Source organism: Eptesicus fuscus, chromosome 10 (genome assembly GCF_027574615.1).
Source record: "Eptesicus fuscus isolate TK198812 chromosome 10, DD_ASM_mEF_20220401, whole genome shotgun sequence".
Lineage (NCBI taxonomy): Eukaryota > Metazoa > Chordata > Mammalia > Chiroptera > Vespertilionidae > Eptesicus > Eptesicus fuscus.
In genome coordinates, this window is record NC_072482.1 from 12,826,815 (window position 1) to 12,842,315 (window position 15,501).

General features: G+C 51.3%; 1 protein-coding gene across 4 annotated transcripts; it reads left to right on the forward strand.

Annotated features, from left to right (window-relative positions):
* Positions 1-14: 14 nt before the first annotated feature.
* On the forward strand, positions 15-11,983 carry KLHDC3 (kelch domain containing 3). Of its 4 annotated transcripts, XM_028128050.2 has the most exons (15): positions 15-168; positions 2,276-2,488; positions 2,663-2,839; positions 2,966-3,081; positions 3,555-3,626; positions 3,758-3,971; positions 4,052-4,138; positions 4,286-4,394; positions 4,523-4,596; positions 9,451-9,598; positions 9,734-9,800; positions 9,879-9,983; positions 10,324-10,398; positions 10,493-10,610; positions 11,241-11,983. In XM_028128050.2, the coding sequence occupies exons 2-15, from the start codon at positions 2,335-2,337 to the stop codon at positions 11,375-11,377; spliced, it is 1,653 nt and encodes a 550-aa protein (XP_027983851.1). In that variant the 5' UTR covers positions 15-168; positions 2,276-2,334; the 3' UTR covers positions 11,378-11,983. The 4 variants fall into 4 exon arrangements, with proteins under 4 accessions (XP_027983851.1, XP_027983849.1, XP_054578474.1 ...); XM_028128048.2 differs by lacking the exons at positions 9,451-9,598; positions 9,734-9,800; positions 9,879-9,983; ... (1 more) ...; positions 10,493-10,610; positions 11,241-11,983 and adding exons at positions 4,720-4,798; positions 6,213-6,830; XM_054722499.1 differs by lacking the exons at positions 15-168; positions 9,451-9,598; positions 9,734-9,800; ... (2 more) ...; positions 10,493-10,610; positions 11,241-11,983 and adding exons at positions 818-891; positions 4,720-4,798; positions 6,213-6,830.
* The last annotated feature ends 3,518 nt before the right edge of the window (positions 11,984-15,501 follow it).

A 15,501-nucleotide genomic window follows, 5' to 3' on the forward strand; every position in this document is an offset into this window, starting at 1 on the left:
ACAAGTCCCGGTAGGCTTCGGAACTCAGCTCGGACTGCACGTGCGCACACCGCTGCCCGCCGGAAGAATCGAGCCTGGCTGTGTTTATCTCGTTGGAGACCAAGTCGTCGGTTGGCGCTCAACGGGTTCCAGGCTGCCCGCGGCCCCGCCCCGGCCCGGCCTGACAAGGTAGCCCGGGGTGGGTTGATGTTACAAGGAAACTGGTGGTGCTGGGGGCGTCCTTGTCTGGAGGGGGAGCCGTGAGGGAGAGGCCTGAGGGTGCTGAGGTGGGGGTGGGGAGGGGACTAAGGGGATGATGGGAAAGGAGCGTGTTAATGGGGAAGGGTCGCGGAGGAATGGGGAGGTAACAGGTGAGAGAGACTTGGTGGCTGGAGGAGGCACTGAGGGACCTGGAAGGAAGACTGGTTATAAAGAGAACGGGGGAGCCTAAGGATAATGGGGGGGGGGAGGAGCGGGCCGGCGCTGTGGGGGAGGGGAGGTTGGGATGACTGGAAGAATCCAGAGATAGCGTCACATACAGGGAAGAATATCTCTGGCCAAAGGGGACAGTGATTGTTAGCGTTTTTCCCTCAGTGGAAGAGGGAATATGGAGAACTTTTGGGTGGAGCTTGGGGTGCTGGGAAAAGGAAAAAGGAGAAAACTGCAAAGCTCTCAGATTAAAAAAAAAGGGGGGGGGGGAGTGATAATTGCAAGAGACCAGAGAGGGGGTAGGCACATGAAGGGAATTGAAGAAGTTGAGAATGCGGCCATGATGGAGTGTGGGGGAAACTCCAAGATAACACAGCCCTTGAGACTTTGGGGGCTTGTTTTCCATGAGCTGGAGTTGTCCTTACGGAAGAGAAGCTAAGAGTCTCTCTCCACCTCTGGATGGAATTGCTTCTCTCTACTCCTGTGAGTTCTTTACCGTGATGGAGTTGCAGGGAGTAGAAGCTATGGCTATGAGGGAAGACAAAGGACTCCCATTCTTAAGCCCTTCAGCCTCCCTATCTATCCCCACAAGCCCAGATCCCAGGTATTTTGGATTGAGGACAAGAGTAATCAAGTGAGACCAGCTTCCTGCTGGGGCTCTGTCAGGTTTGGCATGGTGGCTATTTAAAGCCTGGGGTGGGGGTTGAGGGAGGTGGGTAGGGACTTGCAAGCCAGCTGAAAGCCATGCCTTTTTTTTCTCGAGGGGCCTCCCTTGAGCTCTCTCTCTGTGCCTGAAGCTCTGCCTTGAACAGGGAGAAGATGATCCACCCAGACCCAGCAGGTGCCTGCCAGCAAAGGCAGTGCCAGTCACGGGAGGCTCTGCCTGACACGGGCTTCAGATGTACCCATTATCACTAGGCTGGCAGGTTGTCTTAAAGAGATCAGCCCTCGAACCTGGGTCTTTTTCATGCCCTGCCCAAGGGCATTTTGCTTCCCTTCTCGTTTCCAGTGCACACTCCCACCGTCACCCCCCTTTCGGGACCCTTGGGGGAGGACAGCTGCTGGGAACAGCTTGTCTCTGGCACCGTAGTAGGGTTGGGGAAGTGGCAGGAGGAGGAAACCCTTCCTCCCCACCCCCACTCCCTCAATCTACAGCAGACACATACCTTTCTGATTAAGTTCCTAGTTTTGGCAGCATACCAGGCCCAGCTGTTAAAGGAACTCCTCATGCCTGTGAAGGGCCCTTGGTGACCCCAATGACAACAGCTCAGTTTGACAAGAGCTTCCTAGGAGGGGTTAACCATCCATGGTAATATGGAGGTCCCTGTCCTGGACCCCACCCCATCTTGGATAGGGGAACTAATCTACTCTAAAAGCTTTTCTGCTTGGAAGTCCCCATGCCAGCTTTCAATGGACTGTCTGGGGCTGGCTGAGCTATTAATAGCTCTGAGTATTTTGAGATCCCTCTCCCCACCTTAAAGAGCACAGAGATTCTTAGAGAGGTGGCAGTAAGCAGAGCAGAGCCAGAGGTACCAGGGAACCCAGCAGCCTGGGAAGGGGGCTTGGAGCTTGTGCCAGGCCACGGGCAGGGCAGAGCCTCCATGAGTAGGGGATGGTCATGCTGAGCCCTTGATCAGCAGTTCTGAGCCGGCAGTCAGGTTGGAGCGGCCCCACCCTTTGCTTTTGGAGAACTCAGGGCCAGGGCTAGCTCCTTGACCTCAGCAGCTCCTCTGGGGCAGGGCCAGCCACCTGAGCTGTGGAGGGGTGGTGTGGGAGGAGCACCCGGGTGACACTGGGAGGCAAGTGCTGGTCCTGGGCAGTCCTGGTGAGACAGGCAAAGGCCTGTGTGGCCCTAATTTGTGTGCAGGTAGCAGAGGCAGCAGGCCGTGCCGGGGGGGCATGTTGCTGTAACCAGTGGCCCAGGGCATGTTACGGTGGACAGTGCACCTGGAGGGCGGGCCCCGCAGGGTGAACCATGCTGCAGTGGCTGTTGGGCACCGGGTATTCTCCTTCGGGGGTTACTGCTCTGGTGAAGACTACGAAACGCTGCGTCAGATTGATGTGCACATTTTCAATGCAGGTGAGCTAATACCGGGAACATCCCTGGGTGCCATTTGGGAGGGAAACAGGTGGTTGAATGAGTTTGGGTGGTGGTCCCTGTGGCCAAAGGGGATGAAGGAATGAAGATCTGGTTTGGGAAAAGGTGGACAGCCTGGAAGGAGGGTTCCAGGGTTGAGCTGAGCTGTGCCCACAGTGTCCTTGCGCTGGACAAAGCTGCCCCCGGTGAGACCCACCATCCGTGGGCAGCCTCCTGTGGTACCATACATGCGGTATGGACACTCAACCGTCCTCATCGATGATACGGTCTTCCTTTGGGGCGGGCGGAATGACACGGAAGGAGCCTGCAATGTGCTCTACGCCTTTGACGTCAGTGAGTATGGGGCTCTGTTCTTCCAAATGGTACCTCACGGGCTGGGAAGATGTCGGCTGGGTTGGGAATAGGGCAACTCAGGAGGGTCAGAGTTGCTTAATTGGCCCAACCTCTCATCTCCTTCAGATACTCACAAGTGGTCCACGCCCCGAGTGTTAGGAACAATTCCTGGGGCCCGGGATGGACATTCGGCTTGTGTCTTGGGCAAGACCATGTACATTTTTGGGGGCTACGAGCAACTGGTAGGTCTGGAAAGCAAGTAGAGGTTTGGGGTGGGAATGAGACAGAGGAAGGGGAATTGAGGGTGGTGGAATGGGAGGCTTTGGCTTGTTTTGCAGGGTTTTTGGTTGTTGTTGTTGTTGTTGTTGTTGTTGTGTGTTGTTGTTAATCCTCACCTGAGGATATTTTTCCATTGATTTTTAGAGAGAGTGGAAGGGAGGTGAGGGAGACTGGGAGAAACATTGATGTGTGAGACACATCGATTAGTTGCCTCTGGCATGTGCCTCAGCCAGGGCTTGGGGTCAAGCCTGCAACTGAGGTATGTGCCCTTGACTGAAATTGAACCCAGGACCCTTTAGTCTGCAGGCCAAAGCTGTATCCACTGAGCCAAACCAGCTGGGGCTGTTTTGCAGGATTTTGAGAGGAGGGATGGAGGTCAGAGACTACTGACCCAATCTTACATTCCTTCCTTCATTTCCTTCCTCTTCCCATTCAGGCGGACTGCTTTTCCAATGACATTCACAAGCTGGATACCAGCACCATGACATGGACCCTTATCTGTACAAAGGTCTGCCCTTTCTTCTTTCTCCCAGACCCCCACCCTCAATTGAAGAAACCATAGGAAGTTCAATAGTGAGAGCAGATCCTTTCCCAGCCTTCTTGCTCACCCTTTTCTCTCTTGCTCACCCTCCTGCCCAGGGCAATCCTGCACGCTGGAGGGACTTCCACTCAGCCACAATGCTGGGCAGTCACATGTATGTCTTTGGGGGTCGCGCTGACCGATTTGGGCCGTTCCATTCCAACAATGAGATTTACTGCAACCGCATCCGAGTCTTTGACACCAGGACTGAGGCCTGGCTGGACTGTCCAGCCACTCCGGTGCTGCCCGAGGGGCGCCGGAGCCACTCAGCATGTGAGTGTCTGTTATGTCCCTGCAGAGTCCTCCTTCCCACCCATTGTCTTCACACTCTTGACATTCCTCTGTCCTTCCAGTTGGCTACAATGGGGAGCTGTACATTTTTGGTGGCTATAATGCAAGGCTGAACCGGCACTTCCATGACCTGTGGAAATTTAACCCTGGTAAAGAACACTGCCTCTAAGGGAGAAGCAAGGAGCATGTGAGAGGGGAGGGAAAGAAAGAAAGAATCCTGAGTAGGTCAGAGGTTGAGGTTGGAGAGGATATCTGGCCTGGGCAGGTATTGAATCTCCATGTAAACTTCTCTTTAGTGTCCTTTACCTGGAAAAAGATTGAACCGAAGGGAAAGGGGCCATGTCCACGCCGGCGCCAGTGCTGCTGTATTGTTGGTGACAAAATTGTCCTCTTTGGGGGTACCAGGTTAGTAGGAGAGAGGGGAGGGCGCAGGGAAGGCCCTAAGTCTGTGACGAAACTGGGAGGCATTTGAGCAAGAAGGGTCTCATGAGCATTCTTTCCTCCTTCCTTTCTCTCTCTTTTGATCTCTACAGTCCATCTCCTGAGGAAGGCCTGGGAGATGAGTTTGACCTCATAGATCATTCTGACTTACACATTTTGGACTTTAGTAAGTATACTTATTCCCAAAGTGCTCCTGCCATCAGGGTCCCTGTCTCTGGGTGGTGACATCCAGGACCGAATCTTTTCCTTGGCTTTGACTATGTCCCTGTCTCCCATTCTTCCTCTAAAGGCCCTAGTCTGAAGACTCTGTGCAAACTGGCTGTAATTCAGTATAACCTGGACCAGTCCTGTTTGCCCCATGACATCAGGTACAGTGAGTGGTTGGAAAGGAGGGATTGATTGAGAGTAAGTGGCAGCACAAGCATGACCTCATATGGAGGAGATAGAATTCTTGTGGAGAGTGAGATGGAAGGACATATAGACTGTCCACTGGGTGTAAATTACATGAAAAAAAAATTGTTTTTCAAACAAAGCTCAGGAGCATCACTTCCTGAGATCTGAGCCTATACCGGTTGTTTCGTTAACATTCTGAAAAAGTTTATTAAATCTTAGAACCTACCTGCAAAGTAAAGACAAGTTTAGGAGCCTCTGAATCACCTTAGTTCTGGAATTAAGGAAGGTTCTTCCTAGCTCCTTCCCTTTTAATTTCACTCTTAGGTCTAAATCAGGTACCAAAAGTACTTTGTATATAATTATGTCCTTTTGGGTCATTCTGCGTCACATCCTTTTCCTTGTGTCAGTTCAGTTTAACTCCTACTTGCTGAGGATGTATGTGATCAGTCTTCAGTGACATGGTATGTACAAGGCTGACCTGGTGGCTCATAGGTTGGCCTAGTATTGACATATATGCAAATACCTGTTGTGGCAGAATGCATGGGAGCACGATCAGCCAGTACTCTGAGGGAGGAAAGTTTAACCTTTATTTCGCAGATCTGCTAGTCCAGGGGAATTCTGGATCCAAAGCCTGAACTGAACGTGGGGAGGCTCTGACCTATATCTCTCCTCCTGTGGTGGGCCCCTGAGGGTCCCTGCAGCTCCGCCCAAGTCAGCTGTAGTAGGGCCCTGGGGTTAGGTTCTGCAGCTCCACCCAAGTCAGTCCGAGTGGGGAAGTAAGACTACAGTTTTAACCAGATACTGAACTAGGTTGCAAGCCCCCCACCCCGCCCCCATTTTCCTTTTCATACCTAAATCAAGTAGACTATAGGGAGGGTCTTGGTAAATCTTTAATAATGACAGAATTGTCAAAAAGAGGGATTTAATTTTAATATGATGGGATGGGTGGGGAAGACCTGGGGTGGGAGGGTAGGAGAGCCAAATCAGACTTCTTTCTGAAAGGGATAATAGTTGAGAGCAAAAATGGGCATTCCTGAAATGGGATAGGAGGAGCTGCCTGGTTGGATCTGAGCAGAGGAAAGATAGGTTGGGAAATTTACTGAGATGTATACACCCATGCTTTTCTCCAGGTGTTGGGCAAAAGAAATTGTAAACATAAACAGGAAGTCCACATGAGCTTGCAGGTGGAGCTGTGGGTGGTGTTGGATTTGGTGGTGGGCGGGGTCTGATGTTAAATCTAGTAGAGCTGTAAGGAAGAGGTGGCTGTGGGTAGTTAAGGTTTAAGGAAGTTGAAGGCACTGATGTATTCATAGTTTTGATAGCAATTCTGGGCTTGGGGGTGGAGGCTACTCTTCCTGTCCTTTACACCTGTCACTGCTGGCCTTCCAGGTGGGAGCTGAATGCCATGACCACCAACAGCAATATCAGTCGCCCCATCGTCTCCTCCCATGGGTAGAAGGAAGTTTTTGCCACCATCCCTCCTGAGCCTGCTATTGTCTTCACTGCCCCTGCCTGTCTCTCACCCGCCTGCCCCTTTGGACCCTGGTATACCTCCACATGGAGTTGTTGGACTAGAGGTGTTTTCTGTGCTGTGAATCAGTGGGGAGCTGTGGGGGGAGGGCTAGGTTCCCCCCACCCTTGGGCCGAGGGCCCCTTCCCTTGGTGCTCTGTCCCATCCACCTTCTTCCAACTGCTCCTGGACTCTGCTCTGTCCCAGGCCAGCGGGGCTCTGAGAAGTGAAGGGAATGGGGAGAAGGGAGAAGCAAGCAGTGTCTGGTCCTCGGAAGCTTCCCTCCGCTCTATTTTCACCCCGCCCCTGCTTGAGCCATGAGCATTGATTGGGAGCTGAGAGAAGTTGCAGCTGTTGCCATGAAACCTCCTTCGCCCTGACCCGGGGAAGGCGAGGACCAGCAGATAATCCTACCCCTTCCTTGAGCTGTTGCTGTAACCCTGATGCTCACAGCCAGCTCAGATTTTATAAAAATGAATTAAAGACCTCTAAACGAATGATCTGTCTTGGTGGAATAAATGGGATGGCAGGAGCTTGCCCAGGGGGCACTCACAGGTCAAATGCCACGTGGCCTGGCCCATCTTCTCGTCGGCGCGGAGTCCAGGGCCAGGTGACAAAGTGGCCACGTTACCTGGAGTGAGCGCCCCTGCCCGGCAGCGGGCACTGGGCGGGTTGGGGTCTGGCGTCTCCGCCGGTGCGGACCCGCCTCCTGAGCTGCCGGAAGAGGCGGGGCAGGAGCCACCAGAGCGGAAACCACGCCGTAGGTCCGCGCCGTGCGAGCTGATGCCGAGAGCGAGGTCCCGCGCCGGGCCGGCCGCCGGGTCTCCCCGCGGGGCCGGGGATAGCGCAGATGACGGCGGGGGGCTGCGGAAGGGTGAGGCCGCGGGGACCGGCGGGGCGGGAGGGGGCCGGGGGCCTGCGGAACGGGGAGGCCGCGGGGCGGGAGGACGGCGGGGGCCGGGGACCGGCGGAACGGGGAGGCCGCGGGGCGGAAGGACGGCGGGGGCCGGGGGCCTGCGGAACGGGGAGGACGGCGGGGGCCGGGGACCGGCGGAACGGGGAGGACGGCGGGGGCCGGGGGCCTGCGGAACGGGGAGGACGGCGGGGGCCGGGGACCGGCGGAACGGGAAGGACGGCGGGGGCCGGGGGCCTGCGGAACGGGGAGGACGGCGGGGGCCGGGGACCGGCGGAACGGGGAGGCCGCGGGGCGGGAGGAGCGCAGGTCCGGGCTCCCCGCCTTGGCGGTGTCCGAGCCGGCAGCGCGGTTACCGAGAGCCTGCTAAGTTCTCCAAAGGCCAACCAGGAGCGGCCTTCACGCAATGGGAAGTGGGGAGAGGGGGCGTGCTTCCTGGGCTGGGACATCCTGAGCAGGATGAAGGGAGGATGAAGGATTCCCCAGGGAGAAGACTCCTATGGGAAAGCACTGAGGCCAGGGCATGGGGTGCGGGGGAAGGATTGGGTACGTCAAGATGAAAGAAATGTGGCAGTCCCAGCGGGTCTGGCCAGTGGATAGAGCGTCGGCCTGCGGCCTGAAGGGTCCCAGGTTTGATTCCAGCCAAGGGCAGGTGCCTGGTTGCGGGCTCCATCCCTAGTAGGGGGCGTGCTGGAGGCAGCCCATCAATGATTCTCACTTGTTTCTATCTCGTCCCTCTCCCTTCCTCTCTGGGGGAAAATAATAATAATAATAATAATAATAATAAAAATAAATAAATAAATAAATAAATACACACACACACACCACTGAGTGGCCAGATCATTATGATCTCTGAACGCATAATAATCTGGCCACTCAGTGTGTGTGTGTGTGTGTGTGTGTGTGTGTGTGTGTGTGTGTATTTTAGAGGCCCAGTGCATGAATTCATGCATGGGTGGGGTCCGGCCAGCCTGGCCAGGGGGAGGGGACATGGGCGGTTGGCCGGCCTGCCTGCTGGTCAAACTCCTGGTGGAGGGGACAATTTGCATATTAGCCTTTTATTATATAGGATATACACTGAGTGGCCAGGTTATTATGCGTTCAGAGATCATAATAATCTGGCCACTCAGTGTGTGTGTGTGTGTGTGTGTGTAATTAGGCACAGTTCTAGATGCTGGAGATACAATAGTGAATAAGCAGCCAAAAACTGTCCTCATGGAATTTATCATAAAAAAAAGGACACATAAATTAGTCTATTAAAAGGTAGTAAAGCAGAATTGTAAATTCACTGTAAAAGGGTGAATTTTATGGCATGTGAATTATATCTCAATTTTCCAAAAAGGTGACAAGGTTATGGAGAGAAAGCAGGGGAGGGGGTGCAATTATAAGTAATCAGAGGAGGCCTCACTGCGTAGGTGACATTTGAGCCATGGTTGAAAGAGGTGCAGAGAAGTAATAAATGTATCTGAAGAAAGTGCTCCAAGCAGAGGCAGCATCAAGTGCAAAGAACACCTTCCTGCTCAGGGACTGCTAGGAGGCCAGTTGAGAGAGGAGTGGAAGGAAGAGATTAGTAGGAAATGAGATTAGATACAACATGGGGGCTAGGTCTCCTGGGGCTTCCGGCCACTTTTACGCTGAGCAAAGACGGAAGGCGTTGGGGAGTTTTGAGTTCTGGAGTGACATGATCTGAAGTATATTTATGTGGAGTAGGTAATGAGGTTGGAGTGATAAGAGCAGAGTTTCATTTTAGATGTCTCTCAAACTGAAGTGGGGAGCATGACTTGAGAGGAGTGAGACTGGAGGTTGGGAGACCAGGTAGGAGACTCGAGCACTGATTAGGGTGAGGTGCTGAGAGGATGAACCGGAGCATTGGCAACAGTAACTGGGCAAGGGAGACAGGCCCTTCTGGGGGGGGAGACCTGTGAAGGAACCATTTAAGAGGGTGAAAAAGAAGGGACTGGGACTTGGTCCACCGCTGGCCTTACATACACACCTTAGCAAGGGGAGGGCCCAAGGTAGCTGAAACAGTTGGGGACTTGGATGACAGCACCATGACAACCTGTGCTGCTCAGGACCTGTAGGGATTGGTTGGATGGGGGTATTGGAAAGGATCAGTTACCTTAAGGAGAATGGAATGCTCTTTCTGGCAGCGGGAAATGCTGAGCTGAATTGTGTGTGTCCCCTATCTTCACCTCCTTCTGCAGACACATCTGACGTGTCATTTGAGGAGCTGTTGGAATTGCAGAGCCAAGTGGGGACTAAGACATACAAACAATTGGTAGCTGGAAGCAGCACTAAGAAGCAAGGCTCTAGACCACCTGTCCAAAATGCATGTGTTGCAGATAAGCACAGGTGAGGAGCAAGGCCTGCCCCAGGAGTTGGAGGATGTGTGGGACCTTGAGTCGGTGTCTGCTTTCTTAGGTGGCAGGTGGGAGGCCTTTGGCCAAGACTGGCGTCCCCTTGACCTGTCCTTGAATTTCTCCACAGGCCTCTGGAAATGTCAGCCAAGGTCCGGGTGCCATTTTTGCGTCAAGTCGTCCCCATCAGTAAGAAGGTGAGAAAGAGGCAGGAAGTGCTTTCTTGTGAAAGGAGACTGAACTGTATTTTTATATTCTCTCTCTTCTCTCCAAAGGTAGCCCGGGACCCCCGCTTTGACGATTTGTCGGGGGAATATAATCCTGAAGTGTTTGACAAAACGTATCAATTCCTGAATGACATCCGAGCCAAAGAGAAACAGGTGTGCTGCCTGAGGCTGGGTCACTGGTTTCCGGGGTTGGGAAACTAGGGCACAGGTTAGAGTCAGGCAGAGGGAACTGGGAGCGTAGTGGTGGGCAGATTTAATTCTCCCTAATCTGGTGCTTATATTCAAATCCTGGCTCATCAGTTTACAAGCTTACCATTGGCAAGTTACTCAACTTGGCTTTGCTTCAGTTTTCTAATCATAAAAAGAAATAATAACTCCTATCTCATAGTGTTACTGAGTTAACACATGCAAACCTCTTAGAGTAATGCCTCGCACAGAATTTCAGCTAACATTTACAGCATGCTAATCACCACATCCATTTCCCACGGTGCAGCTTGTGAAAAAGCAGTTGAAGAAGCACCGTTCAGGGGAGAAGCATGAGAAGCTGCAGCAGCTGCTTCAGCGAATGGTGAGTGAGTCAGATTGTGGGTGGGGGTAAAAGTAGTTCAAGGCAGGAGGCAACTCGCAGTCCCTCACACACCCATCTCATCTTTGCTCCTCAGGAGCAGCAAGAAATGGCACAGCAGGAACGAAAGCGGCAGCAGGAGCTGCGCCTGGCTCTGAAGCAGGAGCGGCGGGCTCAGGCCCAGCAGGGCCATCGTCCATACTTCCTGAAGAAATGTGAGTGGGGCACAGCTGTGACAGGCTAGGTACAGGGCAGGGGGTCGGAGGCCCTAAAGGAGGCATGAATGCTGGATCCCATCGTATATTAGGAGGAGAGTAGCAATACTGTGGGGAGGAGTTACCCATTCTTGTTTCCCTAAAATTAGATTATCGGCAGGGGGTGTTGCTTTTATTTATTTTATTTTTAATGATGATATGACACCGTATGGTTTTTCGTTTGTTTGTTTTTTGATTTTCAGAGGGAGAGGAATGGGAGGAGAAACATCAATTTGTTGTTCCATTTATTTATGCATTCCTTGCTTGTTTCTTGTATGTTCTCTTATCGGGGATCGAACCCACAACCTTGGCATATCTGAATGACCATGTAACCAACTGAGCTACGTGCCCAGGGCAGGGTGTTGCTTTTATCTCTGTTGTACCCCCCACATATGCTGGACTGGGCACATAGAAGCTCACAGTTGGTTGAGTTGTGAAAGAATGGAATCAGAGAAAAAGACACCTTGCTTACACCCATGAACTCTTAAGTCATGTGTCCCAGCACAGTGGTTGAGAATTATTGACTGGGGAACAGGGCAAGTGTGGTGCTTCTGCTTTTGCTTACCAGCTTGCTTTCTCCCTGTCCTCTAGCTGAACAGCGCCAGTTGGTCCTAGCTGAGAAGTTCAAGGAGCTGAAACGCAGCAAGAAGCTAGACAGCTTCTTGAGTCGAAAAAGGCGCCGAAACGCAGGCAAAGACAGGCGACATCTCCCTTTGAATAAAGACTAGTAAGGAACTGACCTCAGCTCTGCCACTGCCCCAGTGAGAAATGGATCTGTGGGGACAGACTCGGGCTTGGCCTCTTCTGGATCTTTACCGTTCAAGGACAAGGATCACAACTGCCCTTGAACTAGATTGTCTCAGTGATGACTAGAGGGTTCTTGGGCTGCCCCAGGGATGGACAAGAACAGCTCAGCCTTCTGCCATGCCACACTCCTCTGCTTGGATCTGGTTCATCATGTACTCGTGTCCTCCCATCCTTGCCTTAAACTAAGGATGGGGAACCTTTTTTCTGCTAAGGGCCATTTGTATATTTATAACATCATTCGTGGGCCGTACAGTATTATCAATTTAAAAATTAGCTGCCATATTTAATCAAACATTTAATTTTTTAAAACTCACCCCTAATGCCTTGGCAGGGCCAGACCAAATGATGCCATGGGCCTTATCTGGCCCACAGGCCAGACATTCCTCATTGCTGTGAAATCAATGATTCTGACAGAGAAGAAAAGGGGTCAGGGACCTTAAGGTTAGTGAAGGCCATAGAGTCTGTTGACGGCTCCCAGGACTGGGACTTTATGTAGGAGCCAGTTAATAAACATTCTTGTCACTCAACTGCTTTGTGTGTGTGTGTGTGTGTGGGGGGAAGGGGGTGCAGGGAGCCTAAAATTACTGTCTTAGGGGCCAAAATCTAAGGCTCCTACAAAGTGAGAAGTCAGATCAGAGACCCAAGAGCAGATCATTTAAAGAGTGAACCAATCCCACAACTCACCTGCTTAGCTTTCGTTTGGATGCAAGGGGAGGTAAGAGACGGGGACAAAACAGCTTTCCAGTAATGTCGGCACGGCTGGCTCAATACTGTGTGGGTCTGGAATTCATACTACACGTTTGGGCTGGAAAACCCTCAACCTGATCATTCAGGGTGGCCTGGGGTTGGTAGAGCCTCCAGGACCCAGCAGGAGCAAATGCAGTTCTCTCTTGGGACTGTACTGTAAACCCAGGCCTGAAGGAATTCCTTCAGATAGACCTCAAGGACCGAGTTTACAATAAACCAAGCACACAAGGAAAGAACCCACCACCAGCAAGAGGTAACAGAATTAGAACAGCAACAACAGATGTTGAAAGTAAAAAATAGAAAATGTCTTACATTTAAAGGAAAAGTATGACTAATGAAAAGACTATAAGAAAGGACCAAATTGGTTTGATTAAAGTAAAACTTAAAGATGAAAAATATGCTATATGAATTGAGAAACTTAATGGTTAAGCAGCAGGTTAGACACCTAAAAGGAGAATGAACCTGAAGTAGATCTGAGAAAGTTAAACAGATGGAAAGTGCCCAGGGATACAAGGAAATGGAAACTAAGGTGAAGAGGTTGGAAAACCACTGAGATGGAGTGAGAAGGTGTGATATAACCAGAGTTCCAGAAGGAGTGAATACTTCAAAGAGGCTGAGAATTTTCTAGAATTGAAGTTTATAAACACTAACAATCAGGAAATTCCAAGCAGGATTGAAAAAAAATTAAATCAAGAAATTAACAAGACATTAGGAAGACTAACAAAAAGAAAACAGCTGTAAAGAGAAGGGAGAGAGACAGAATTAGAAACTAGGACGTCTATTGCGGGATGCTAATGGGATGGGGGGGGCGGGTGAAAGGCGTTCTGATGACAGAAATGTCAGATGAAGCATAGGATGCTCTGCTCCCACTGGGTGGAAGCGGAGGGCTGTAGCTGCCGGATAGTTTGCCTGCCCAGAGGGAGTGAGGGATCTAGTGCTGCAGGGTCCCCGATGACGCGTGTCAATACTACTTTAAAGCCAAAGAACAGCTTCTGGCTGATAAAAGCAGAAAAAGACCATTTAATATTAGGCTCATAGAAACACCGAGGAGGTTGGAGAGGAGCTCAAAAAGGGGGGGCGGGGGAGCTTAGTCAACATGTTACTGTAATTTTGGTTATAGCCATCCTAGCAGGTGTGAAGAGGAAGCTCCTAGTGTTTTTAATTAGTATTCCCCTGATTATCTGAGCAGTTCAATGCACTAAACTCTACCTCGGCACCAGAGTGCTGATGTGAAGATGTCATTGCTGCCACCTAAGGTCCTCCCCACTTTCCCTCCTGCTTTGCTCTAGATCAGCAGAGGCATCTGATTAGCCAAGCCTTGGTCACATGGCTGCAAGAGGATGCTGGGAAAGCAAGTCCTTTATATGGTGGGAGGTGGACTCTACCTTACATCTAGATTTATGGTGGGGAGTTTCCAAGCATGAGAAGGGGGTTCAGATGGAAGGTGGTCAAGAAAACGTATGTCCACTTCAGGCTGGACTGGCCCCTAAGCCTTCAAACTGCTACTCTTCCCTTCAAGGGTGCAGAGGAGACATTGGCCAGCTCTGAACTTCAGCTATGGATGTGTTTAGGTGGGGCTTGCTTTTGTTCTGTTCCCCCCCCCCCCCATTGGTAACAGATTTATTGAAATATAATTCATATATACCATACACTTTACCTATTTAAAATGTACAATTTGCCTGGCCAGTGTGGCTCAGTAGTTGAGCATCAACTATGAACCAGAAGGTCACAGTTTGATTCCTGGTCATAGGGCACATGCCCGGGTTGTGGGCTCGATCCCATGTAGGACATGCAGGAGGCAGCCAATCGATTCTCTCTCATCATTGATCTCTCTCTCTCTCTCTCTCTCTTTCCCTTCCTCTCTGAAATCAATAAAAAATATATGTTAAAAAAATAAATTGGCCGAAACTGGTTTGGCTCAGTGGATAGAGCGTCGGCCTGCAGACTGAAAGGTCCCGGGTTCGATTCCAGTCAAGGGCAAGTACCTTGGCTGTGGGCACATCCCCAGTGGGAGGTGTGCAGGAGGCAGCTGATCAATGTTTCTCTCTCATCGATGTTTCTAACTCTCTATCCCTCTCCCTTCCTCTCTGTGAAAAATCAATAAAATATATTTTAAAAATTTTTTTAAAATATTAAAAAATAAATAAATAAATTGTACAATACAATGGTTTTAATATATTCACAGAATCATGCAGCCATCACCACAATCAATTGTGTAGCATTTTCAACAATCCCAAAAGAAGAAACCCCATATACTCTAGTAGTCACTTCCCATTTCTTCCCAGTGCCCCCAGCTCTAGGAAACCACTAACCACTTTGTCTCTATTTTGGGACATTTCATATAAATGGAATCAATATGTGGCCCTTGCTGTGCAAACCAGCTGTCGGAATATAAAGAACCGCAGCTGTGGGGATGGTCTCACGGGGTCAGGGTAGCAAACTTCTGTCCAGAGTGATCCAAGGTCCGCCCTCTAGGGATGGGAAGTCCTGAGGGCAGACAAAGAGGCTCAGGTCTTTAGTGGTGCTGGTGAGAAGGGCAAAGTCAGCACTGCTCACTGGATGGCTGAATGTGGGCAAAGTCTGGGGGTGGGGTTAGATTGTGGGCAACACAGGAGCTGGACTGCAGACAGGAACATGCAACGTTTTGGGGGGCCACAGCTGGTGTGTCCTTCCCTTAAGAATTGCCGGAGACGCGTCCATTGCAGATGAGCAGGTAGGTCTCCTGTGGGAGGCCGAGGGGCAGGTGGCTGAGGATGAATAAGGGGTTGAAGGAGTGCAGTGAGGAAGACTAGTGGTGTGGTGTGGAGCTCAGCCCACGCAGGAGCCAAGGAGGCAGCAGCAACATGGGTGGAGGGGGAGAAAGACTCACCGTGTCCCCTACATGTGGTGCATGCTGGCCTGGCTACTACAGCCCAGGGGCCCTGGGTCTCCCATCTCCGGGAAAAATGGGCTCATAAAGAGCAGAAGAGCGAAAAGCTGTGGGCATAAAGGCAAGCTCAAGAATAGGCATGGCCTGCCCTGGCCAGCGTTCTCAGTGGTTAGAGCGTCGGCCTGCATACCTAAGGGTTTCAAGTTCTATTCCCAGTCAAGAGCACGTACCTGGTTTGCAGGTTCAATCCCTAGTCCCACAGTCGGGGTGCGTGTCAAAGGCAACCAATCACTGTTTCCCTCTCCCCCTCCCTCCCTTCTGCTCTCTCTTAAAAAAAAAAAAATCACTGGAGAAAATATCCTCTGGTGAGGATTAAAAACACACACACACACACACACACACACACACACACACACACACACACGGCAT

Coding starts and splice junctions, on each gene's coding strand:
- KLHDC3 (XM_028128050.2), top strand. CDS start 2,335: ATGTTACGGTGGACAGTGCACCTGGAGGGCGGGCCCCGCAGGGTGAAC. Junction 9,599..9,733: donor TGTGTTGCAGATAAGCACAG/GTGAGGAGCAAG, acceptor ATTTCTCCACAG/GCCTCTGGAAATGTCAGCCA. Junction 10,611..11,240: donor TCCATACTTCCTGAAGAAAT/GTGAGTGGGGCA, acceptor CCTGTCCTCTAG/CTGAACAGCGCCAGTTGGTC.